Raw genomic sequence first — 26525 nt, 5'->3', positions numbered from 1 at the left:
GTTGTGCTTATGTACATGTGGTTTGTGATGTCACGTCGTGTAGGAAAAAATGTTCTGTTTGTTGGTGAAGGAACCATTTTATCACAAAACAACTTGTTTTGAACATATATCTTTATGTGTCTTTCCATCTCTTTTACTTGCCTTATTCCTTGACCATCGAGTTCGTGAATTTTCGTTATTATTCTTGAATCGATTTGTTGACTGATACCACCGCGCTGAAACGATTTCAAGTTTAATATAATTGCAACAGCGTCCTTAGTGTATTTATACGTTACATTATATTATATTGACAATACCTCCCCTTACAAATGGTCTGCGTGGCAATCTAATATTTTTATCCAAATTTCTCTGTTGGTCTTCACTTGGGATTTATTAGCTGCCCATTCATTTTTCAACTTTTTGGCGCAGTTTTTCTTCCATTCAGTTAACTTGTCTATCTAAATAAACAATAAAATAATATTAGGACGGTGTTATCCTATAGCATTTACGGGTAATCTTGAATGGAAAAATATTATTTCACCTTGTAATCTGGAAAGGAAACAATATCTCGAAGGATAATTTTCGCTCTAGCTTATTTTCTTTTCTTTCTTTCTTGTGAGAAGCGTTCCTATCAGTACCATAGGCTTTTTGTTCCAACAACTATAAACGGTATCCCGTCGAACATTATTTGAGAAATGGAAGATTTTTTGTCTTCAAACAAAATGCATTTTCCTTTTAATTCAAAAATTTATTTGGATAACTTATTTCCACGCTTAAATTAAAATTTAATTTAAATCACATTTTATGTAGCTATATTCTATTAAATATTTAGTCAAAACTTACTGTCTGCACCGAAAGCTACATCCTTAAAGTATTATTGAAGATATTATTTCGGTTTGTCTGTTCAGTATTCATGTTATGTTATTGAATTTCCGCGCCCGAAGGCGTAGGAAATTCTTTAAAACCGTCGTTTTTTTCTTTTGGAGCATTTTTTGAGAAAAAATCGACCCTGGGATTACATGTTCTCCGTCACAGATGTAAACTTCGCACCCAAGCTCCCCAACTACTGGGAACTCATCTAAATGATGTTTAAGGACAAAATTAGTATTTGTTTTCAACAAAATTTGGCACAGTTAACAAAAAAGTATGCTGAACATAATGGTGACATAATAATTTTGATTTTTTGCCACCTTAAATGTCATTTTAGGACAAAATTGGTCCAAAAATTAAAACTACTTCATTTTCAACAAAAATTGGCAAAGTTAACAAAAAAAGTATGGTGAACATAATGGTGACATCGAAATTTTGATTTTTGTCACCTAAATGCCATTTTAGGCCAAAATTGATCCAAAAATTAAAACCGTTTTATTTTCGGCTAAATCTGGCACAGTTAACAAATAAAGTATGCTGAAAATGATGATGGTGCAAAAGTTTGATTTTTGTCACCTAAATGTCATTTTAGGCCAAAATTTAACCAAAAATTAAAACTGCTTTATTTTCGACAAAAATTTGCACAGTTAATAAAAAAAGTATGCTGAAAATGATGGTCACAGCAAAATTTTGATTTTTTGTCAACTAAATGCCGTTTAAGACCATAAACGTTTCAATCGCAAGACTTACCATGAATGTTAGGCTGTATTTTTTGTTAGCAATTTATTTTAAAATGTGAGTTTATTATGACACGTTTCGTTTTGTTTGCGTTTGTTGTAAGATATAATGTCACTTGTGTGCTTTATCTTCAGAGGTTCATGCACCAAACCTCCTCAAATGTTTAGCACAATAACACAACGAATTAGCTGGTTTTCATCAAATATTTTGGTAGCGAGCGGAAATTCTTAGAGCCCCCAGGGCTTCTTGTTCATCCTTAAAGTAGTTAGAATACGATGTTCCGGTTTCTATTTCATGTTGCTGAATTATTTCTTGAGCTTCTCGTAAGGAGTCGACACATTCTGTCTAACTTTCTAAAGCAGTATAGTTTCATTGATTAGAAGAAATGTCTACGACGGTATAACATACACGTTTTTGTAAAGACAATGAAATGATGTTAAAACGTCATTAAGAAAACCTTGTTCTAAGTTTGTGACCAAATCGTAGCTAATGCAAACAAGTAAAAGTTGTTAGCAAAATAATATTTTTTCTTTGCGCTTTTTCTACAATCTCTGGGTTTTTTCCACTTCCATGTCAGATTTACTTTTATGTTTTTGCTCCACTATTATTTTAACAAAAGGATTATTGCAATTAAAACATCATGAATAATTAATTTATTGTATAGATTTACCAAGTTTTCTTTTACGAGATTGCGCATGATTTTTTTGTATTTTTAAAATTTCATCTCTATAATAAATAAATAAAATGCGCGCTATTATAGCTACTGTAGAAGAATTTTAATAATGTATAAACACAAAAATAAAAAATATATTTCTTTACATCGCATCAGATTTAAAGAACGAATCATCTTCTTCGTCACTTGAAAATAGTCATTCTCCATCATATTCTACAACACGAGTATATCAAAAATGACTATTTTTCACGATAAACAGAGATAAAAATAAAATAAAAAAAACAGTGAATTCACCTATTTTTAAAATCGGTTGAATCAATCTTTGCTTGGTCTTTTTCCATGATAATAGATCATAGATTAAAAATTATAACGCAAACCAAGAGAAACCGAATCTCGTGTGCGCAGTTTTCGCGCGTCTCATGAATCATCGAGACAAGAATGACCTCCATATGTCAGCTACTCGAATTTCTTAAGTTAGTCGCCGAGCAAAATAGGCCCTCCAACCTGGCACTTGTTATTAGAGTTTTCCGAAGTTAACAAACCGGCCGGTAAGACATTCCAAAAATTTCAGATTTTTTGTTTATATACATACGCATGCGCAAAACGCAAGGCGCACAGGTTACTCATACTCCGTGACGATTTTGTGTTGCTCGGAGTCCCCCCCCCCCCCGGGCCTCGACCGATCAAAAAAATTAATTTTTTTCAGACTTCATAGTGAAATTCAAACGATTTGTGGAAACGATCTCAGGATATATTTTCTTTACATGCAATGCTGCTAACGACACTCCATCCATGCAGCGAAAAAAAAATAATTTACAAAAGAAGTTGTTCTGAACTAGCAGTCCAGAAATTTAAGCTAGCTCTAGCACAATTCAATTGGGAACAAGTAGTAAACGGCAAAAGTGTTAATGACGCGTACAATAAATTTATAGAGATCTTCACTGGCCATTATAACCAATGCTTTCCATTAAAAAAATATGTAATAAAAATAAAATCTTTGTTATCACTTTGGAAGACGAAGATTATATCATCAAAATTAAAACAGAAACTGTATGTAAAGTACCTAAAATCTAAATCACTTAGAGATAAAGACCACTTATTTAAAATATAAATACTTATTCGAGCGACTAAAAAAAATATCCAAAAAACAGCACTACAATATCGTATTAACACGATATAAAAATGACACAAAAAGAACGTGGCAAATAATAAAAGAAGTTATAGGTAAAACACAAAATGTTCAACATTGTCTTCCAGACAGGATCACATATGACAACAATATTATTGAAAACGATACTGGAATAGGTAACACATTTAAAGAATTTTTTGTAAATGTAGGACCAAATCTGGCTTCAAAGATTACAAACAATATGAACTATAAAAACTATATACCGAAATGAAGATTTAAAATGCTAAATGATGAACTTCAATGAGAGGAATTAATAAAATGCATTTAAAGGCCTAAAAAAGGGTAAAGCTCCAGGTTACGACGATATTAGAAGTGATATAGTAATAAATTCTTTCACATCGATTAAACACATTATATATCATATTTTTAAGCAATCATTTTCACAAGGTATATTTCCAGAGCTACTTAAAACTGCTAAAGTAATTCCAATACACAAATCAGGCGATACTGATTCGGTCTCAAATTACAGACTAACCTCGATATTGCCAGTATTTTCGAAGCTGTTGGAAAGAATTATGTATAACAAAGTGTTCAATTACTTTACTAAAAACTCCCTTTTCTATAACAAACAATCTGGCTTCCACCAACAGCAATAGACAGACAGCGGTAAATACACCCTGGGTGTATTTATTGCGACCTTCCAAAAGCTTTTGATACTAGAAAAACTACATGCATATGGTATAGACGGAGTTATGTTAAAGTGGTTTGAAAGTTATTTATCTAATCGCACACAGTTTGTCAATGTTGGAAATGGCAAAAGAACTAATAATCTGGTGATAAAATGTGGGGTCCCTCAAGGCTCTATACTTGGGCCTCTCCTGTTTTTAATTTACATTAATGATCTTTATTATTCCACTAAAGTTCTGAATCCCATTATATTTACAAATGATACTAACCTTTTCTATTCTCATGAAGATCTCAATACACAGAACTGTAAACAACGAACTTATAAAACTAACAGACTGATTTAAGGCACATAAATCATCTCTGAATGTTAAAAACACCAAATATACATTATTCCACCGAGCGCATAAAAGAAACAGACTACGAACAATATTACTGGAATTAAAAATTGGAGATTTCACAATCTCACGTAAAACACAAACGAAGTTCCTGGGGGTTATACAGGATGAGAATCTTACATGGCAAAAACGCATTGAAACTGTAAGTATAAAACTTTCAAAATCTATTGGTGTTCTTTATAAAGCTCGACGCCTCCTAAATAAACATTGTCTAACAAATTTATATTTTTCATTCATACATAGTCATATAAATTACGCAAATATAGTTTGGGGCAGCACTAATAAATCTAAACTTGAATCGATATATAAACGTCAAAAACACGCTGTAAGAACTATTCTTTTCCAAGACAAATTTACGCAAAGCAAACCACTAGTGCAGTCTATAGAAGTCAGAACGTATGCTTTATGTATAAAATGAAAAACAAATCTATATCCCCCATAATTTCTAACATGTTTCAAGTAAGAGAAAGTAAATATTCAACCAGGTCATCTGGTCAGTACTATCCACCATACAGAAAAACTAAGGCCAGTCAGTTTTCAACTTCATATCGTGGTCCATATATCTGGAATAGCATACACAAAATTGATAGATTTGTACGTGGCAATGAGCACTCCTTTTAATGTTTTCAAAACAAAGTAAAAACATTTATATTACAAAGATTGAACAATCTTGTACTTTTAAATCTTTATTTTTTCTTTTGCAGGCATTTGTTATATAATATTTAACATTTTTTAAGTAGGTTATTTTAATTCTTTTTTTCATGCATATTTTTATATACAAGCGTCTTCATAGCAAGTGCATGATATGTTATTTCAACAGGTTCTCAATGATAAGACTAGTTATTTGTCTTCTGCGAGTTTTCTGGTTTACAAAGGTGTTTAGTTAGATAGCATTATTATTTTAATTCTCTTTTTCATGCATAATTTTATATGTAAGCGTCCTTAGAGCAAGAGCATGATATGTTATTTTAACAGGCTCTCAATGACAAGACTAGTTATTTGTCTTCTGTGAGTTTCCTGGTTTACAAAGGTGTTTAGTTAGATAGCATTATTACATATTTTTAATCTTGTAACAATTAACACTTTACTACTGTATATACCTTTGTTTACGAAAAAATATTTATCTATCTATATCCTAAACATATTTTCCGTCTTACCCCGGCGGACCTTTATATACGTGATATGCGGACGGGGTGATCAGCAAGATCCAGGCGTTAAAGAGCCGTGGAGACAAGATTGTTCTAAGCAGACCCCAGTACCGACGGTACCGATTGTAATATATTTGGCGAATACTGTGAAAATGCTAAAAGGGGAAACTAAACGTATGTAGTGCTACCTGCAGCCTCTTGTAAGTTCCACTCACATCTTCGTCTTTGGGCTCTCCTTGTCCCAGAGTCGTTATCACAAAAAAAACCCGTCCCAACCTGAGAGATTGCTGAAAGGTGCATGCGCTACTTCCGGCCTGGTAAGGAGATAGCAACGACGGCATTCAATGCGACTCAAAATTAAGGGGAGTGACCTTCCTATTCCTTCTGGTTTATCTTCTATCAAGTTGCTTGTAAAACGGTAATCAATGTAAAATTGAAAGTAAACAAAATGTGATGTATACTTTTTTATTCTGAATAATGAAAATTCAAATATCTGGATAATTTATAAACTTCCGTTAGAAAACAGTTTTTCCGTGCCATAACAGAGAACACATTGTCCCCATGTGAGATATACACAGAAAGAAGATTGTTGACACGCCTAACTAAAATATACAAAATCAAAAAAAAAAGAAAGTTAGAAAACTGTTTTGAAAAAAAGAATTTCTTGCATTTAAAAAAATATATAAACTTTGAAAAAAGCGAGATAAAAATATATCCAAAAGAACTGAGGCAAGAGACTAACGACCTTCTGCTCTCAACCCCATGGATTTTTTCTGCTCACACCCGCATGGGCCTTTTCTTTTTCTCTGAAATATATTAACGCAATTATTTATTCGTAAAAAAATTCAGTTAACGTTTTACATTCATTCACTTAAAAACACCATCTCCGAATCCCTACAAAAGCAACGACGCCTTTTTGTCGTTTCTTTCCTAGTTACATATTTATTTTGCAAGCGAATTTTTCCCATGTTACATCTCACCAGCACCGAAACAACACTTTCACATGACGTTTCCGTCAAGACGTCGTCAAAACTAATCCAACGTCGTTGTCTTACTTGCCGTAAAATTTCTTGTTGATTAAAAAGACCAGAAGATTGACGTTGATTTTAGCTTTGCCAAACATTTTCATAACGGCTACTCCGTCGTATTGCAGTTGTAGTAAATCCTAGGAAGAAAAAAATCATGATACATACACGTCGAAAAACGTCAGAAGTAAATTGATTGGCGATCAAAGCTTTTCATTTTACCTGAAATACCAGTTCCACTTTCTCCATGGCAACACCCATAAATTTGGCCGACACTTCGAAAAATCCGACATCTTCGGCGGCCGAAATTTCAAATTGAACATTCTTGAACCTGAAAGAAACAAAAAGTCGTTAAACAGCGCCGTCAACAGAAATCACCGCAGGATGGATTTGCCGTAAGCAAAACGTCCAGCTTACTGGGCTTGTGGCAGTCCTTCAATCTCGAGAACGACTCCTTTCTCGTACAACTTGTGCGCGCTGTATTTTATGGTACCCTTGGCAACAGCTTCCTGTTTCTTTCCTTTTTTTCCTTTTCCTTTCCCAGTCTTCCTAAAAGAAGGAGAAAGTTAAGAGAGGCTAGTATACATGGGAGGCTGGGTGAAAGAAATGCGCAAAAAAAGCTTACTTCTTATTCAGGTTATCAAGGCAAACTTTGATATATTGATTATAGTACTCGACTTGCTCTTCATAAAATGTCGATTTACGAGTTAAATTTTCCAGGGTCTGCTTTAGTTTTTGCAACTCTTGTTTTCTTCGTTGACGGTATTTTCGTTGATTTCGAATATCCTAAAACAAAATGATGACAGTAAATCAACAGAGTATGTCCTTTTTAAAAAAAAAATCACTCTATTACACATTCAGAATTATTTAAGAAGTTGCTAAACGCAATATAGAAATTCTACAAAGTTTAGATTCAACAGATTGAGATCTTAGGCGGTCAAATTTACAAGTGAGTTGCTTAGCAGTTTGTTATCCAAATCCTGACCATTTAGCAACTGGGTTTAAACAAAAACTCAATTTATAACTTACACATAGCCCTTTCTCACGAAAGTGATTGAAATTAATTATTGATGTGGTTACCTTAGCTATAGCGTTGACAATTTCTTGATAATCGTTCTTTGCTGACACTAAGTTCTGTTGTTCAAGCACCTTCAAGTTTCTTAAAATCTTTTTCTTCATGTCTCGGAGAGGCAATCTAATAAAATAAGACAACAATTATAACAACCAAGGAAGAAACAAATCGAGGCCAGCTTTACACAATTACAAACTCTACATGGCAAAGGCCAACTTTGTACAATTTAAAAGGTTATTACCAGATTACTTTGTTGTAACAAGGTCAACTTTGCACAATTAGAAAGGATATAAGAAGTTTACTTTGCACTATCAAGACCAACTTTGCACAAGTACGAGTGATATTGTCTACTTTGCAGCAGGTCAGCTTTACAAAGTAGAAAGGATATTATTATTGGCTTACTTCGCACCATTAAGACAAACTTTACACAAGTACAAGATATATACAGTGAACCTACTTGCTGTCTCCGTGCATGGATGCAGAGCGCTCCACTCGACTCGCACTTTTTTCTTTCTTGTCTTGACTTTGACGTCCTTTGACTATCTTAGCATGTTCTTTTTTCTAAAAAAGATGGAAAACGTTTTCGTCAGCTTTTGCTTACCATTCACAGGACTTAAAGATAATTGTTCTTACGATTTATACATCTCCCCTTCGCACACAACACCCGACTGTCAAACTCCCAGATATCACTGGCGATATCAGTTTTTTTTGTTCTTACACAAAAAAAGATTTAGTCAAAAATGCGCTAATACCTGCTCCGCAGTGGCTTCTGTTTCTAAAAGCTGAATCAGCGTTTCAGCCTGTTGCACTCGCATGACTTCTACGATGAGTTTCTTCGTCCTGAAACAAAACAGAAAAACGTTACAAAAACGCACCCCTATTTCGTAGCAAAAAGATAATTTTCAGAAAGAGCCCTTTTAAACTTTACGGGTTGGCATTTAAAAGTACCCATAACCTTAGCCTTTTTAAAAATTACGTTTCTTGCAAGAAAATGTGTTGAAATGTAGCTGATTTTCCGAAATATTGTTTTTGAAGCATTTCATGGTAAGAGCAACTTAGAAATTATATATATTGAAGTTCCTTCCTGATTTACAATTTATTAAAATGCACAACAAATCGCCGTCATTAAGGCTTAAGGGGCGAACAAGGACAAAAGAATTGCCCTTAAACATCTTGAGCCTTATAAAACGATTTCCGCATGAATGGTGTTTTGTTAATCACAGCACCTAATATTTTAACACTCAATCCAGCGAAAAAAAAAAAGAACTTACCTGACAAAAAGAGCTTTCATATCGGAATCATCGTCGTCGGGAACTTCAAATTTATTCGTTAGCGTCAAAGAAATCTCTGTTCTTCCCATCTTCGCGATTTGTTGTTCTTGATCGTCGTTGGCGTCGGGTTTCGATGCGCCTACCACGTCTTCGACGTTGGGAACGTCACCAAGATCGTCCAACAGTTCTTTGAGTGGGTCGTCATTGTCAGCGGTGATTTCATTCACATGTTCAGTCAGCAGCTAAAGAAAATCAAAGCTAGTTTATAATTCGCTGGCTTGGAAGTCTGAGGTGACCAGAGAGATAAAACACGGAGGTGTGAGAACATAAATTAAATTCCGTCATTCGCAAAAATCTCTGTTCTTCCAACTGTGACTAACATGAAATCGTAAAATCGACAATTTTACCTGATGTGTGTCGATAATTTCCTGTACCGTCATGTATACCACAGGTTTGGTGACCATGGTAACGTCGGAATATTGGTCGATCCCAAAGTTTTCTTCGGCATCTTGAACAGTAGAAGCGTCAACAAAGAACTTTCTAAACAAGCAAATTTCAACATGGTCAATAAACAGACGCAACACTATCACAAAATCTTTGATGTGAAGTTACATTTTCTTGTTCTTAAATAGAGAAAAAACTCATGCACTGTGTTTTCCTGTCAATCATCCATAATTAAGCATTTTGATTGGTCCGTCATTTCAGCGGCAAGAATGCAGTTATAAACGCAAAGTTAAAGTAAAACAAAACAATTTCTATTGCGATGAAATCAATACATTCTAAAAACAAAATCAGTAGACGTATGAAAAAAAATAAAATAACATACTTGAATTTAATAAAAGATTCGGTTATATAAGAATTTAATGGGCTAAGATGAGAATTTTCACGGTCGAACTAAAAGAAAGAAGACAGTTCAGTTGGTGAATAAACATGCAATAAACTCGTAAATTCAAAAACTAACATTTTAACTGGCAAGCCTGGAAATGAGAATCAATGGAAATAACAAAAAAACATGAATAAAGGAATATACTTAGTGCTTGTTGTGCAAATTATAAAAGTAGGCGTCCTTAAGAAAATTAAAACTGAGGGAATTGAAGATATCAGTTGAACAAATAAAAATCGCATAAAAAACGTTGCATTAATACATTCAAATTCTTAACGCTTGACAATTTGGCCATCATCCTTAAAAACTTCAAACTCACATGGCGGCTTTTTCAGGGTGTTAATAAGATCTGAGTGTCAAAAATATTCAACAAATTTTCTTCATGAATTCTTGTAACGTTAACACGAAAATAATACACAATTACATACCATTTTATTAGAAGCGGCATACTGTAAAACTTTAGCTATTGATCCAAGATTTCGCCTCTAAAGAAACACTTGAAGATAAAATACACGGAAAAAAGGTACCGCCGCCGCTAAAGAAGTGTTAAACACTACAACCACAACTCGTCCCCCTACTATCTTACTGAACCCTAATATGCTTGGTTACAGGAATTTGTTCAACCATTATACTAGTCAAAAAGCGAAAATATCCTCCATGCTATATATAAAAAGGTTTTAACTACACGCAAAAACTCCAAGCAACGCATTTTTCGTGTCACGTTGGCTAGAAATTCAACACCCACCTGGTCGGGCGTCAATCCTTTGTCCAACGCCACATCGACAATATCGAAAGCATCGGGCGCAACTATCGCTGGATTCATGTAACGGTAATAAATTAAGTTTCCGACAACCTAACAGAAAATGAAACTCATAAAATTACCGCAAGAAAGAAACAAATAAAAAAGTGAAATTTAATAGTAACAAAAACAAAACGCGAAACATATAAAAGACAACACCTTTAATATGTCATCCTCTTTAGCATTCGGAAATTTTGATTTTAAACTTTCTCTTAAGGTCATTGCCACGTATCTCATGCCATACCTAAAAATATGAAAAACAATAAGTAAACCAATAAAAAACTCCTCAAAGTCGGCGAAGTTGGACAAAAAAAAAAACGTGTGTCATCACGTACGGAATTTTATCAATTGATTTAATAAACGAATTCAGAAACTTGTCCGCTGCAGCACTGAGCGCTTTGATGGAAGCGGATACCCTCTTGGCAACTTCCGGTTGCTTCATGGCGAAGTCATTATCAACATCGTAGGGTAGATCGCTGGCTTTACCCGTCTCCGTTTCCATTTGGTTGATCCATTGTTTATAAACTTCCACAGGGCTCGTATTGATGACAAGATTTTTATCTGTCAGCACCTCCTTTACTAATGGTGATAAAATATCTCTCAGTGACGTCTGACCTTTCGCACCCCTAAAAATGGATATAATAAAGGAGTACTCCTGTTTATTTTAATCTAAAAGGTTCACGATTGTCTTTCATATTTACTTTCGTTCTCGAAGTCAATAAAAGATGGACGTAGGCGCCATTGATATCAAACCAACATTCAGGCTTTTGACAAAGTCTGATATTTCTTTGGCGCGTCATAAAAAGTTTAAATTTTCCCCGAGTCTGCCTAAAATGTTACAATTATCGCCAAATATACTTAAAAAGGTGCACAACTCCCATCCCTTTGATGGCTAATATAAAGATGATGTTAGGGATATTACAAAACAAGAACTTGGGCTATGTTTTTTTCATGGAATTCCGTCATACAAGAAAACGCGCGAAAAACTGATTACAACAAAATTAAACAAAAGCGACAACGTGAAATAAAATCAAAAAACAAATATGGCTACTGTCTAATATGGCAAAAAATTACAAAACTGACAAGTTTTTGAACACACAAAATTTAGAAGAACTATTCGCTTTCTCTGCGTGCTTTAATTATTTTCATATCACATTTTTACTTTGTTAAATATTTGACGTTCTACCCAAAATCTTAAAATAATTTTTTTCGAGTCGAAGAAAGAACAACAACTTTGATTTTGACGTTTACCCTGATTGCACATGCGTATTGGAAAAATAGTAAATCCTCCATCCTAGATGGCTCCGTTCTTGTTTCGTAAGGTCGCTAATAATCATTCGTTTTTGTTGAATAGGTAAAAAAGACATGAAATGTATGTACAAACCTGTTGAAGTGGACAACCATCTTGATAACAGTAGGATTACCTGTAACGATTTCAACGATTTGATCGATTTTGTCACTAAAAAATAAAACGTGGCCTCATAATTTCTTGTTCAACCAAACATCAACTAAAACGCACTAATTATTACTAGCTATAACTTCATGATTATCGTAATTATAAAAAAAACTACTCTAACACATAAGCACTCAAATGTAGAAATTTCTCTAAAAAATATTCAATGTATAAACACCACAGTGGTCATTCAACGAACACTTACGCAATCTCTTCTCTTAGTGCGGTCTCGAAAAGTTTCAATAACAGGTACTCCTCACGAGCATTCGAAGCATAGTTATATAAAGTTAAAATAACTGACTCCATGAACTTCGTCGTTTTACTCTGCGGCATCTTGAAAATTAATCTAGCCAAATAGCTGGGGTTTGTTTGCAAAAGGTAAAACAAATGCTGGTAGCCCTCAAGCTGTTCTCGTTTTTCTCGACTCAACGCCTTCAGACCAGAAGCAGCACCAGCAGCCGTGCTTAGTGTATCAGCTTTTTCTCGCTTCAGCTTTTTGTTGTGCATCACTACGTCTTGCAGTGTAATTCGGTTACGTACTAATAGTCCTATTTTTATGTCCATGGTGTTCAGATCGCTTTCCAACTGTGCAAGTGAACGAATATCAGTTACTACTTGTGCTTTTAGTTTTTGCAATTCCAACTCCTCCTGGAAGTCGATGTGATCATGCTCTAGCAAATGTAAGAATTTGCGTACACTTTTCACAGGTGGTTGTGGCTTGCTCAACATCTTATAATCATGGTGGGCCAGGTTTGCACGTAGAAAAGCTTGAATTCGCACAATATCCTCAATCTATACAAAATAAATAGTGCAAACTACGAAAAAAATGAATTAAAAGAAAATATACCAGAGTCAAGGTCAAAAAAGATATACCACGGTCAGGGTTCTCGCAAGTTTTGAGGAGAATCAAAGATGAGGAAATTCATAATTTTAGAATAAGATTGTTTTTTAATAACAACAACAGCAAAGCAGATAAAAGTCAAGAAAAATATCAGTTTGCAATTGTTTTGATCAGAAAGAAATTGATATGGATTTAATCTGTTGATTGGGCTTAAATATGATTTTTAGCTTTAATTAACTTTAGCTAAACTTGGTGTGGATTTAATTTAACAAGTGATAAAAAAATGCATGAAATAAAAACAAAAAGCAACTTCCATCATATTCATCTGTCATAAATAATTTTGTCAGAAGCATTACACTTTAAAAAACAATGCCTGCAAAAATCTTAGATTGCTATTTCCTGATGCTGGTGATAAATTAGTTTTGATGCAAAATTTCAGTTTTTTATCGTCGTCGTTGCCATCATTCTCAACCTAACATCCATTTTCAATACGGGTTGATAGTTCCTGGGACAAAGCCCAGAGGTAGACTGAGAAAGACAAGGACAAACTTGATGCAAAGGAATTTGAGTTTAGATCTAACACAGTCTAGATCAAATTGGAAGAGGGTGATTAATATTCAACGTTCAACCCATGCTAGCATGAAAGGGGACGTTAAGCCGAGAATGATAAGAAAGATTAAAATGATGAGAGCTCCTGCTTTCCGCTATCTGTGACCATAGAATGTCAAAATATTTTTCTCATGGAAATTCTCCATTTTAAACCTAGCTACCATAATTGAGAACTGCCAGCTTCACACTATATGTCATATTCTTAATAAATTGTAATTATTTGTTTTGAAATATTTCACACACATTAGTTATAACTTGTAGTGTCTATAAACTCAGCTTTAAAAAAAAATTGTTGAGAAGCTTTAAAAATATCTAAAAATCACTTTTTTCTTACAGTTGTGTTATTTATATATTTAAAGCTCTAATATTGCAAGAAAAGGTGCCAATGAAAAATTCTTACATGGTCGTTGAAGTATTGTAGTCTATCTTTGTACTTCTTTTGAGCTAACCACATGCGTACCAATGATTGAATCTAAAAGAGACATTTTAAAACATTTTAATATAATATGGTTTTATTGAAGAAAACACCTTAACTTAAGGAAAAAAGCCAAGATAAAATTAAACGAGAATTACAAACCTTTAGTACAGCATCTTGGTTACCATGGAGACGGTTAATTCGGTCCTGATATGCTCTCCTAGCCAGAACCCCTTTCCACCAAGCCTAAGTGTAAAAAAAGTATAAACTAAGTTAAGAATTACAACAAGCCAAAATTTTTTATAGTTATTATAGTCACAAAAAAGATGCTTTTATTTTTTGGGTGTATATGAGTGATGGTTGACAACGAGAATCCATGAAATGTTTCCAAAATGTTCTCAAAAGTTGACTTCCACTTTCCTGAAATTTTCGAATTTATTCTCAAATTTTTTTTTATAGCTATGACTGATGAACTAGCTAACTGTTCAAGGAAGAAGAGAAAAATGCAATATACATGATGAAAAAGAAAAAAAAGAATGAAACAACAAATACACTATCAATAGAAATTAAGAAACGATCACAGTATTTCTTCAGCAGCGATCTTCACAAATTTTCCTTTGATAATAACTCAAGTTATCATTATTGTTTCAGAATGTAATAAATTTTAAGATATATCAAAAACATCAATGCATTACACTCCTTGAATGGTGATTTCATATTAAGTTTAAGTTAAATTTTTTTCATACAATAGTCCGGCTTGATAAAGTTGTATTAAGTGCTCAGAATTAGAATATTGTACAAAGCATCTTTTGGATCGTGGGAGGCATGATTAATTGCTGGTCAATTTAACTGTTTGTTTTTGAAATGTCAAATTTCAGAAGTCTGATATGGTAATAAACTCACTTGTAACTTAATAATGGCAGGTAGTTGTGTATTGAGGAAGTGTTTTCTTTTTTGATACTCTTTCTTGGCTTGGTGTCCTCTCCAGTGAGCTTGAATTTTAGTAACAGCTGGTTCGTTGGATTTGAGAAAGAGATCGCGATCATGATTTGCAGTCACCGTGGTAATGACATTCTGAAAAAAGATCGGAAGATATTATATCAAAGTATTAGCATATTGTTATGGATGGTAGTAAGAAAAATGTGGTTGTTACCTGGATTTCATCCCTGTTCATATGACCAATACCAGGTTGATGGTCTGGTGGTAAAGACCACCGCGAGTCTTTTGTGAAGTAATTAAAAAAATATATATAGCCTTGTGGCAGTCGGTGTTCTGTCCATCCATTCCATCCTAAACAGGAATATTCCACACATTTACTTTAGTTATTTCACTGCATAATGGACAACTATATTAAAAAAACACTTCAATGAAACTTGGTTTGCAAAATGATAACTAAAATGTTACCAAACATATGTACAATGCTTAAAAATCAGACTTCCGGTGACAGAGAACCCTAAAAAGTCCTACCAACATCGTCTTTTTTTGATTTAGCTTCCTTTAATGCAACATGATAGCTGTCAGCACATTCTGGTGTAATGCTACGTAAAGCAACATTTTTGGATTTCAATGCCAGTAACAAGTCGGCACTGTCTGCTTTGTCCACAGCCTCATTGATTTGGATCACTCCAGTCGCCACTGAAATAACAGATTAATTACATAGTTTTCATGAAGCATATGTATTTTAATCTGTCCTGTTAATTTTAAATCTAAATTCAGACTTTCCAAACACTTGCAAATGTTAGGAAAAGAATTATGATAAATTAGGACAATATAAATAAAGTCACTTTATTCCTGCCTTTACAACATGCAGAGTCCTAAAATAGACACAGGCCTCGCTGGCATCGAAATTGTTAATTTTATGTCTTGACCTGTTGCATTGTCTTGCCTTGTCATGGTTATTGTATGGTCCATTGTTATTAAATGCTTGTTATATGTACTTGTGCCATCAGGGATTTACTTTTTCTATATGTATCCATTTTATATTTAAAATAGTATATATTTTAAAAATCTGATCACTGTTTTAACATGAATGCATCCATAGAAAATGTTTGCAAAAAGTTGACAAATTCAGGTGCAAGTGCAATTCATTTATTTATTGAAATAAAAATTTATATTTGTCATTCGAACTAAGGCAACTGGTGAGTTTTTATTTCTGCTTAGCTTTAGCCTTTTGATTTGTTTCATTGACCCAGCTGTGCAGCTTATACACTGGCACTATTAAATATTTTAATTGTACCAGCTGGGCTGAGCAACAAAATATATGCTATTTTTCCTTTTTTAACAAAATGTATATTGCTTAAAAATTTTTTTCACTAAAATGGAATTTTTTAAAAATAGTAAGCAAGACGTACATCTGTCGGCCTCTTCTGCAATTAGGTTTGCTCTGTCAATACACTGTTGAATTTCTTCATGCCACAACTCAGCATGTTCATCACCAAGACGCTAAACAATTATACACATTACAGCATCAACATTAAATCCTTTTAACTATTAAATGAAATTAACAGAAGTTCAATCATACTTGAGCCTTTTCTGCTTTTGCTTTCTTTAAAATGATTTGATACAACTCAGCATTCTTTGGTCGTACATTGTTAAGTTTTGCAGAGGGTTGTTCTAAACTATTGAGTATTGAGTCTGTGTCCCCACTGTCAATAGCTTCATTGATCTTAGACAAAGCTGATAGCACTACAAGCAAAACAAATTAAACATAAAAAACGGAAGAAATAAAACAGTTTATTTCACACCAGTTTTAGGCAAACAAATTAGAACTGTCTGCAATTGTTATATCATACATTCACAATGCTCAGCCAGTGTCTCATCATCTTTTTTGGCTTGCAAATTTGTGTCAGTAAAACATGGTGCTAAATTTTCTGTGAAACCTTTTGCACGGTTAAAGCCTTTTTTAATAGAGTCCCACAAAGATTCTGAATATGTGTCATTCGTTGCACCAGTTTCATATGATATGGCTGGGAGTCTCTGCATTTATAATATGCTGCTTCTGCTCAATGAACAAAACGATTACACAAAAAAACCATTTTTTCTGTTTTTTACTTTCACTTAAAAAGCTTATTAAAATTTAAAATTTAAAAGAGGAATAAATAATTAATCTATTTCAAAAATGTGAAAGCACTCACAGTCGTTCTCTTCTTGTACTTCTGTATTTACATATTCAACAAGAGCTTGAATTTCCACATGGTTTAAATCATCGTGATCAGCTCCAACTTCCTAAAAACAAGCCAGAAACAAAAATTTAGTTGTCTTAACATCACAACAGTAAGTGGGAAAAGAAGATTTAAAACTTTCTTTATCATGTCATGTTTGTTTCAGACAGAAAATGTATAGTTTGATACTATAACCCACATCAATATCAAAAGCACAAACACTTCAAATGTTCTAATAACAAAACAAAAATACAAATTTATTACATCACATTTCTCTTTCTTTACAGCTACAAAATGAGAAAGGTATCTGGTTCCCAAACTTTCATCCACGTCTTTTAATTTTGCTTCAGAATTTTCAAGTGCATCGATCAATTTGTTGTCATCATTCATGTCAATGGCTTGGTTGATTGCTGCAACAGCTAGCAACACTAATCAAAGAAAAAATGATCAATAATTATATGTGCTGCAACTCTAACAATATACTGAGAAAAATCTTCATTTATGATAATCATTACTTGTTTGACTTTTAGACTGTTCTTTCAACAATATAAAAAATGCACTAAAATTAATTTTTACAAAGCAAAAACTTGTACATACACTTTAGTTGCTCCGTTAAATCATCATGAGTGAGATCCTAAAAAATAGATCCAACCTTGTATTAAATGACTTCCAAACATCACTGTTTTCAAGTAAAAATAATGCTTACAGATCCTTTGTCAGCCTTGGCCTTCTTGAGATTATCCATGTACAAGTTTGGTCTTCCAGCATCCACAACAGGCAGTAAACCCTCCGGTTTTTGAAGCCATTGCATGAGTTCTTCCGGAGTGCCACTGTCAAGTATACGATTGATTTTCTTTACTGCTCCCTCCACTAAGGCATAAGGTTTAAAGTTATAATTAAGATTTAAGAAGGGTGTATATTAAAAATAACAAGAACAAAAACAAAAAAAAAACAAAAGCAAAAGAGAAAGACATAGAAATAATCACAAAATAGATTTAACTAAAATAAATAAGATAGATAAATAAGAAGTAAACTAAAATAAATAAGAAGAGATAAATAAGATAAGATAATAAGATAAGATAAATAAGATAAATAAGAAGTAAACTAAAATAAATAAGATAGATAAATAAGAAGTCAGGTGGTAGTAAAAATATTTACTTAGAAGCTAAGCGTCGGGCTCGTACAGCAGTGTATAAGGCAAAATCAGAAGCAGAGAGAAACAGATTTGCAGATGTGTTAAGAAGGGAAGACCAGCGCAATGAGGTATTCAAGATAGCAAAGCAAATGAAGAAGACTAATCAAGATATTGTAGGTGAGAAGTGTATACGTAATGATGAAGGTGTTTTGGCTAGCACAGAGGAGGAGAAAAGGGTAGCTTGGAAGAATCATTATCAGAGGTTGCTTAACACTGAGTTTGATTGGGACGAGGATAATTTGTCTGATGATGATGTCGTAGAAGGGCCAGCCATGCAGATCAAGACAGAATGGGTAGTGGAGGCTATTAGGAAAATGAAGATTGGCAAGGCTGCAGGAGTATCAGGTATTGTTGCAGAGATGGTAAAAGCATCTGGATATATTGGAGTTGAGCTTATTACAAGTCTTGCTAACCAGATTATAAAGGATGGTGCTATTCCGAGTGAGTGGCAGTCGAGTGTAATAGTGAATTGTTTCAAGGGCAAGGGTGATGCATTAGAAAGGGGTAACTATAGAGGTTTGAAGTTGGTTGATCAAGTAATGAAAGTTATTGAAAGAGTGATTGATAAGTTACTTAGAGAAAGAATTGATATAGATAAGATGCAATTTGGTTTTGTTCCAGGGCGTGGCACTACAGATGCAATATTTTTACTCAGACAGCTTCAGGAAAAGTATTTAGGAAAGAGAAAGAATCTCTATTTTGCCTTTGTAGATTTAGAGAAAGCTTTTGATAGAGTGCCACGTAAAGTTATTTGGTGGGCTATGAGAAAATTAGGTGTGGATGAGTGGCTAGTTACGATGGTTCAGTCTATGTACAGCAATGCTAGAAGTCGTGTCAGGATTAACGATTCACTTAGTGATGAATTTAATGTAAATGTTGGTGTACATCAGGGTTCTGTACTTAGTCCTTTGTTGTTTATTCTAGTCTTAGAAGCGCTGTCGATGGAGTTCAGAACAGGTTGCCCATGGGAGTTATTGTATGCAGATGATTTGGTTCTCATAGCAGAGTCGATGGAAGAATTAGTTGAAAAGTTTGAGAAGTGGAAGAAAGGACTAGAAGAGAAAGGGCTGAAGGTAAACACAGCAAAGTCTAAAGTCTTGATAAGTAGCATTGCAGCCAAGTGTGACCTTGTAGTTGGAAAGTGGCCTTGTGGAGTTTGCAGGAAAGGGGTTGGTAGTAACTCAATTTTTTGTCAGACTTGCAAGCATTGGGTACATAAGAAGTGCAGTAGTATTAGTGGAAGGTTAAGAGCTGGCATACAGTTTGTATGCAAGCGTTGCAAAGGTGAGATTATAGAGAATGAAGTATTTCCAGCTTTAATGATGTACAACAGTGGCTCGTTAGAGATAGTTAAGAACTTCTGTTACTTAGGTGATATGTTGGGCAGTGAAGGGGGTGTTGGAAGAAGTGTTACTTGCAGGATAGGTTCTGCTTGGAAAAAGTTTAGAGAGTTACTTCCTTTATTGACTAGCAGAGTCCTGTCAATTGAGGTAAAAGGTAGGTTGTATGAGGCCTGTGTAAGAAGTGTTATGTTGTATGGTAGTGAGACATGGGCAGTGAAGCAGGAAGATCTTGACCGTTTAGAAAGGAATGATATGAGAATGGTTAGGTGGATGTGTAATGCCAGTCTGAGAGACAGAAAGGGTTCAGATGAGCTAAGAAGCAGGCTACGTCTCTGTAGAATTAAAGATGTTATCCAGATAAGAAGATTGAATTGGCTGGGGCACTTGGAAAGAATGGAGGAGGATAATTGGGTAAGAAAGTGTAGAGACTTGATAGTACCTGGGGCAAAGCCCAGAGGCAGACCAAGAAAGACTTGGCAGGAGGTTATAAGGACAGACTTAATAGAGAGGAAGTTGAGTTTAGATCTAACACAGTCTAGATCAGATTGGAAGAGGGTCATTAATATACCCCGTCCAACCCATGCTAGCATGGAAAACGGACGTTAAGCCGAGAATGATGAAATAAGATAAAACATAAAATAGATTTAACTTAAAGGGGAATTAAGCCTCAAACTTAATTAGCATTATTTCGGTAACATTACATTTGTTTCCCAAATTCTGGTCAAAATTTTGAAAAATAAATATTATTTGGATTGATTTTAATATAAAAGTTACCCTTTCTATGAGGGAACGGTAAGCACTATTTATATTTTTTGAGGCCATGGCTGATTCTGGAGACTGATATATTGTGACGTATCTTACGCTGAAGAAGCATAAGCTTGCGCTGAGCGGAATCAGCCGAATATGGAAAATTTAAGCTCCTGCTCTGACCTATTTCAGAATATTCAAGTGTTGCCAAGAATTTTCCAATTTATTGAATAACAAGTTGAATGATAACAAGTGCATCACAATGCACAAGGATTTTGAAATTTTATGTTTGAACTGCACAGTGTTGAGACAGCCAGCATACAACATCGACGATACCAGAAAAAATATAACGAACTCTTAACAATATCAAGTAGAAAAGGAGGAAAGCCCATGTGCCTCAAATAACAATTTTTTTCAAAGAAGTTTTAATGAATGAATAATTTCTTTTGAATATTTTATCCTGGTTTACAGTGCAACAACCATTGTAGGGAAATGAAGTACATCTGTTACCGACAGTACACGGCCTGGGTACATTATTACGAAGGCTTGGAAAAGGATGCCGTGTTGTAATTTCAGCTTGTGGTATGCAAAAAATAAGGGAAGAATTTCCTGACCCCAATAGAAAATATGCTGGTTTTAAAGAATTTGTTGACATATAACAGGACTTAGCATTTTCAAACAAACAATAACAACAACGAAAAAGCGACCTATGTTGTTTATCCATCTCAAACAACGCAACTTTTCTTCGTTACTGTTTGGTCAAGGAATCATAAAAAAGACTTCTTCATCTCTCCTTTTCCAGTACTATTTCTACAACCATAAGCTTTTTTTCTTACAAAAACGATGCCTACTTGGCATCGTTTTTGTAAGAAAAATAACATTTTTTTGTATATACCATTAAAATTAGCAGGGTTTGTAAAAGATATTTCCGAAGAAAAAAATTTGGGCTTAATTCTCCTTTAAGTAAAGATAAACACAAAAATTTTCAAATTATTTGTCTCTGTGAAATACAAAATCTCAGAGCTATTAAAATGACAGTTTTGCTATTTTCCTCAACCTTTTAATAAATCCAATAACAAGTAAGACTTACTATTCCTCACTCTCTCAGCCAAACTGTTGGACACATTGACAGCACTTTGGATGTCACGATGTTCTAACGTTGAGTTTTCGACTCCTTCACGCTAAAATAAGTTGTAACAGCAAGTTCATATAAAACAAATTTTATTTTGCGGTAACCTCCAAATAGTATTTTAGCACTCTTATTAACATAGGCCAGGGGAAAATTATGCTGTGAACACCAGAAAAAAAATTCAAAACATTTTGCGTACAATGTCTGCATGCCATCTTGTGCGTTTGTTTTTTGTCTTCTTTCAGAAAAAAAAGCATAAACGTCTCAAACAGCCTTATAAAATTAAGTTACACACTTCTGCTTTGGCTGCTTTTTCATCAACAAGATTTTGAAGGTACCATGCACTGTTGTCTTTGTTTACATTTCCTAACGCTGCTTCTTTTGACACCAAAGCATCTATTAACATCTTCTCATCTTTACGGTCAACAGCAGTGTTTATGATGTCCACAGCTTTGGAAACTATATAAAACCAATTGAAATAATACATTAAAAAGGTTTGGATTTTTTTGTTGGAAGACAAATTTAGAAAACTTTCCTCATCAGTAATAGTTTGGCCTGAGTAAAAAAAATATCTATTCTTACGATTTATTTTATTGACATGCCCTTGAATCTCAGCTTGCGTTAGCAGTTTGTCGTACATGTCCAATTCAGCTTCAGCCTTTCCTTTCAGTTCAGTCTGCTCACATTTTTTTTGTTTCGAGACAAACAACAAATCTTGGTACTGCTGTGCTTGAGTGGTTGAAACATCGGACAATCGTGCAGTGGGATTTTGCATTGCTTTAAGTGTGTCCTCTGCATTTTGATGATCTATTGCATCGTTAATAGCAGCAATAGCAGCATGCAAGGCCGCATCATTATCGGACATCTCGTTTGCTAAAATACCTCCAATCTTTCCAAATGATGGCATTTGTATACCATATTTATCTAAAGCCTGTTTCATTGCGTTGATCTCTTCCTCTAAAAAATAATGGATGGTACAAATGTTGAAAATACAAACCATTGAGCTGTTTAATTTAATGGTATTCTTCACTGCATAGTATCAAAATACAAAGCGTACCTGTAAATGTTGCTTTCCCGTATAAATCTTGAATCTGTGGGGCCAAACCAAGTTTGTATAAATACAAGCTAAAAGTACATCAAGAAGTCAAAATTGCAGGCAGCACAACAAAATAAAACAATGCAAGAACGTTAGTGCGATCATACCTGAGAGCATGGATGCAATATATTGCTCGAGGCATGTTTTTCATATCATAAATGTCTGTTGTTTCTGGATAAAAAACCTAAATATGAACACAGAATAACAATTGATTTTAAATAAGACGTTATATCTGAATATGTAAAAAGCAATCAAAACAAACAGATTTGAATACAACAGAATTATTACAGATTCCCGATAAAAAATTGATATTATCGAACAAGCTGAAAAAAAGCTATCTCCACTTTCTTGATTTTGTTTATAATTGGGGGTACTGCAGCCAAAGCATAAAATATTACATTTCACAAAAAAAATAAACATTAGGTACACTAAAATTTCTTAGAAAAGGAGAAATATTAAATTTTTAAAATCAAAATCGTGGTAAAATAGCTTTTGTAACAAAATATGTAATAAAGTATGGACGTTTCTATTATTTTTTAGTTTAAAGTGTAAAGTCTTGAACTGTCTTGAACCACGGTGGTATAGGCAACTCCAGTTAAACTACTTTTCACTAAGTGCATTTAAAAGAAATGTTTTGAGTGATAAAACTTAATCTGTATGAAAATATATAGTTGAGTTTTTTATTTTATTTTTATTATCTTATCTTCCTACAACCTGTTAGCAATGACATGTTGCCATTTGTAATAGGGTGGCCAAATATTTATAAAAAGAAACTCCAAGATGTAGCTTAAGCTCAAAATATTTAGGCCATTGCTTAGGGCTTATTTTTTATATACTTTTAAAAGTTTACAGTTTATTAATTTAAATATCTTAAGCCACAAAAATATTGCAAGCCATAAAATATAATGGTTTTGGCACCCGAGCTAATTTTTTAATTAACCAAAAATTAAGGTATTAAGCAACAGCTGCCTAATTGCTGGTCACTTAGGGTAGACATTTTTTTTTCAAAATATAAAAAAATAAACAAAAACTTCATTTTTAGCAAGTTCTGTCTGGTAGTTATAAACAAGTTTATTAAAATATAAATTTGTTATTACCAAATAAGAAAAAACAAGTTTTACAACAAGAAAAAGCGTGTTCGTTTAGAATTAAATTCAAGAATGATATCACATTCTAGTTATGTAAACAGTAACATAAGAACCTTAGTTTCAAGGGTTGCTCTATTTCCTCACTTGTGGTAAACAAAGAGAACCATATAAAGAAGAAACAGAGATGTTGACATTGACCATCTGAAATGTTGTCGTAAAAAGCAGTTCCTGGTGTGCAGGGAAGCTCAACAAAAATATTTGTCCATAATAGTGAGAAAAAACAAGAGGATTTATGCTTACACAACACCTCTAAAGGAGTGTGATTATTATTCCTTTGCTGGCTGTTTGTTTTGGTAGCACATTAAAAACTAAAAAATCTTGGAACTTCAAAATGGGTGTACAAAAATATTTTTTTTTAAAAATTAAATTTAACTTTAGCAAAATCAGGTTTTGCTTTCCCAGAAGGATATTAAACCAATCTTATTTAGAAGTGATGCAACAACATTAATAATTTAGTGGGCTATGCATTTTGTATTCCTGTATAGGAATTTTGATAGGTACTTCTTAAAGAGAAACTGAATTAAAATGAATTACCTAAAGTTAACAACTTCCTTTACAAAATAAAAACAAAAACAGACAGGATGTACAGTAAAAAATTCACAAAGCATTCTATTTTATAAAGGTATCTTTTTTCAAAACAAAAATCTTTAATTAGTTGTCAGGTGTTCATCCATATCTTTGTGTTAATCTTAATACTTTTTTTAAAACAACAAAAGGGAAACTGCAATAATTAATCATATATAACAAAACTGTGTGTAATGGGTATTAATAGCCATGTTAACTGGTAAATTATTCTTTCATTAAGCCATTAATCGGGAGCAGAAAAAATCATGACAAAAATTAAACTTTAAACAACTAAGATTTAACATTTTGAAACCCTTTTTATAGGTAGCATATTTAACCCTTATATATTAAAACTGAACTTATTTTCACTGAAGCAAAGCAACAGAACTAAAAACCATTCATAGGTTTTTATATATTTATTTCTTTAATGTTGGTTCTAGCATTGTCAGTGTCAAAAATCTTAAAAAGAAACTTACCGTTGGCAGACCAATTTTTTCCATTGCTCGTATAAGATACATAATATTATCAGTATGTCGAAAATGGAGGCCACGTTCCTGAAATTAAAACACAAATGAAATGCTTTTTCTTCAAGGGTTGCATAAGTTTACCCTTGTGCAACTTTCTTCATCTGTTACTATTGAAAGCCATTATATATATACATGGCTACAAAATTTGGCCTCAAATAATAGAAGTTTTTTCAATTTCTTATAAACTTTGATGTATAAATGGGGTGTAATAATATGTACACCGAAATGTACAAATTAAATAACAAAACAGGAAGAAACCTAACATATGCAAACAAATATATATACCTTGTATCGGGAAAGATCCTTATCAAATATTTTTCTCAATGGTGCCACTTCAGGTGCAAAAAAATTAGCTAATTTCGCTAATATAACACCATTAGTTAAGCCTTCCTCAAGTTCTGTGGTTGGGGGTAGCTCTTCATGAATACAAGCTTCCAGCCACCTAAAAAGTAAACAAGAATGTCTTTGCTATAGTTTTACAAAGAAAGTATGTTGTATAGCGTCACTTGTTTTACAGTAGTTACACATACAACATTTTATTTATACATATTTATAGATGCTACTTATAGCTACATAGCTATCTATACATAATCAAATTTTAAAACGAATAAATTGAATAACCAGGAGACTTAGATATAACTCCAATGTTGCAAAACTAAACTAGCTAGCTAAAGATATATCCTTTATAATTATTGATTTTTTCTCAAGGTGTGAAAATTAGCATGTTCTTGACTTGACTTACAAACGAGCTTCTTCTAAATGACACAGATATTCGTAAGCTATTTGTTCCCTTCTTCTCTCGTCCATTTGATCTCCTGACTGCCTTTCGTCAGCATCCATTTCTAAAAGTATATGGTGACTTAGACTCCCAAGCAAAATAAGTATTTAAACAAATATCATTAAAATTTGGTACCTCCAACAGTTTTATGCTCTTGAGAATCCATTACTCTTTCTTTCTACTGTATTTACAATTCTACACTTATTTAACTGTATTCATGGATGCATACATACATTCCGGGCTTGTATCATTATTCGCTCTTGCGCGAGCTTCGTAATGTTATGATTCTTTACCACGCCTTCGGTCTACGGGCCGTTTGACATTAGACTGGATCGGTATCCGTGTTGTTCATTTGAACCTGACGGGATATTTTAAGGTTTCGACCAATGCTTGCGTGGCTCAAGGTGACAGGAAATTTAACCGAGTCTAGTGTTATGTTTTGACTGTTGATTTTGTTGAGAAAAAGAAAGCCCTTTTTTCCCCTTTTCAAATAAATTATTTAAAATATTAGAAGCAAAAATATATGACGGGTAAATGACTTAACTGAGTAATTCAACAAGTCGAGTTACCCTGAGGAAAAAAAAAGGGTGAAGTAATAAGTAACCTTGCGATCTATAAAAAATATGACTAACTTTATTTGAATATTTTACTTTAAATTCACACAGAAAAAAAACTTCTGCGTCTTGGCACATTTTGACAATTTATGTCAGCTACAAAATGAATAACGTTGCAGCATGCTATAAACATTTTTCATTGTTATTCTAGAATCACCTGTTCTTTTTATTAAATTGCATTTAAAATACAAAAAAATGCAAATGCCATGCGGCGAAGTGTTGCGCTGCAGGGAAAT

General features: G+C 33.6%; 1 protein-coding gene across 1 annotated transcript; it reads right to left on the bottom strand.

The window, feature by feature from the left end:
- Positions 1-6070: 6070 nt before the first annotated feature.
- On the bottom strand, positions 6071-25971 carry LOC130647388 (ras GTPase-activating-like protein IQGAP1). The gene is made up of 36 exons (XM_057453233.1): positions 25811-25971; positions 25640-25739; positions 25183-25339; positions 24847-24924; positions 22766-22842; positions 22620-22687; positions 22145-22519; positions 21858-22021; positions 21524-21614; positions 17855-18018; positions 17746-17782; positions 17413-17576; positions 17122-17212; positions 16509-16672; positions 16339-16429; positions 15455-15622; positions 15141-15277; positions 14891-15061; positions 14150-14233; positions 13973-14044; positions 12328-12914; positions 12054-12128; positions 11005-11295; positions 10829-10913; positions 10616-10723; positions 10299-10355; positions 9814-9881; positions 9395-9527; positions 8988-9229; positions 8469-8556; positions 8174-8277; positions 7725-7839; positions 7270-7430; positions 7062-7193; positions 6867-6975; positions 6071-6784 (listed from the first exon to the last, which is right to left on the bottom strand). Exons 1-36 carry the CDS (start codon positions 25839-25841, stop codon positions 6671-6673), a joined length of 4953 nt encoding a protein of 1650 aa, XP_057309216.1. The 5' UTR covers positions 25842-25971; the 3' UTR covers positions 6071-6670.
- Positions 25972-26525: the final 554 nt, after the last annotated feature.

Source organism: Hydractinia symbiolongicarpus, chromosome 1, assembly GCF_029227915.1.
Source record: "Hydractinia symbiolongicarpus strain clone_291-10 chromosome 1, HSymV2.1, whole genome shotgun sequence".
In the NCBI taxonomy this organism is placed as follows: domain Eukaryota; kingdom Metazoa; phylum Cnidaria; class Hydrozoa; order Anthoathecata; family Hydractiniidae; genus Hydractinia; species Hydractinia symbiolongicarpus.
Note: the sequence above shows the minus strand (reverse complement) of the source record. Positions and strands in the feature narration are given on the sequence as shown.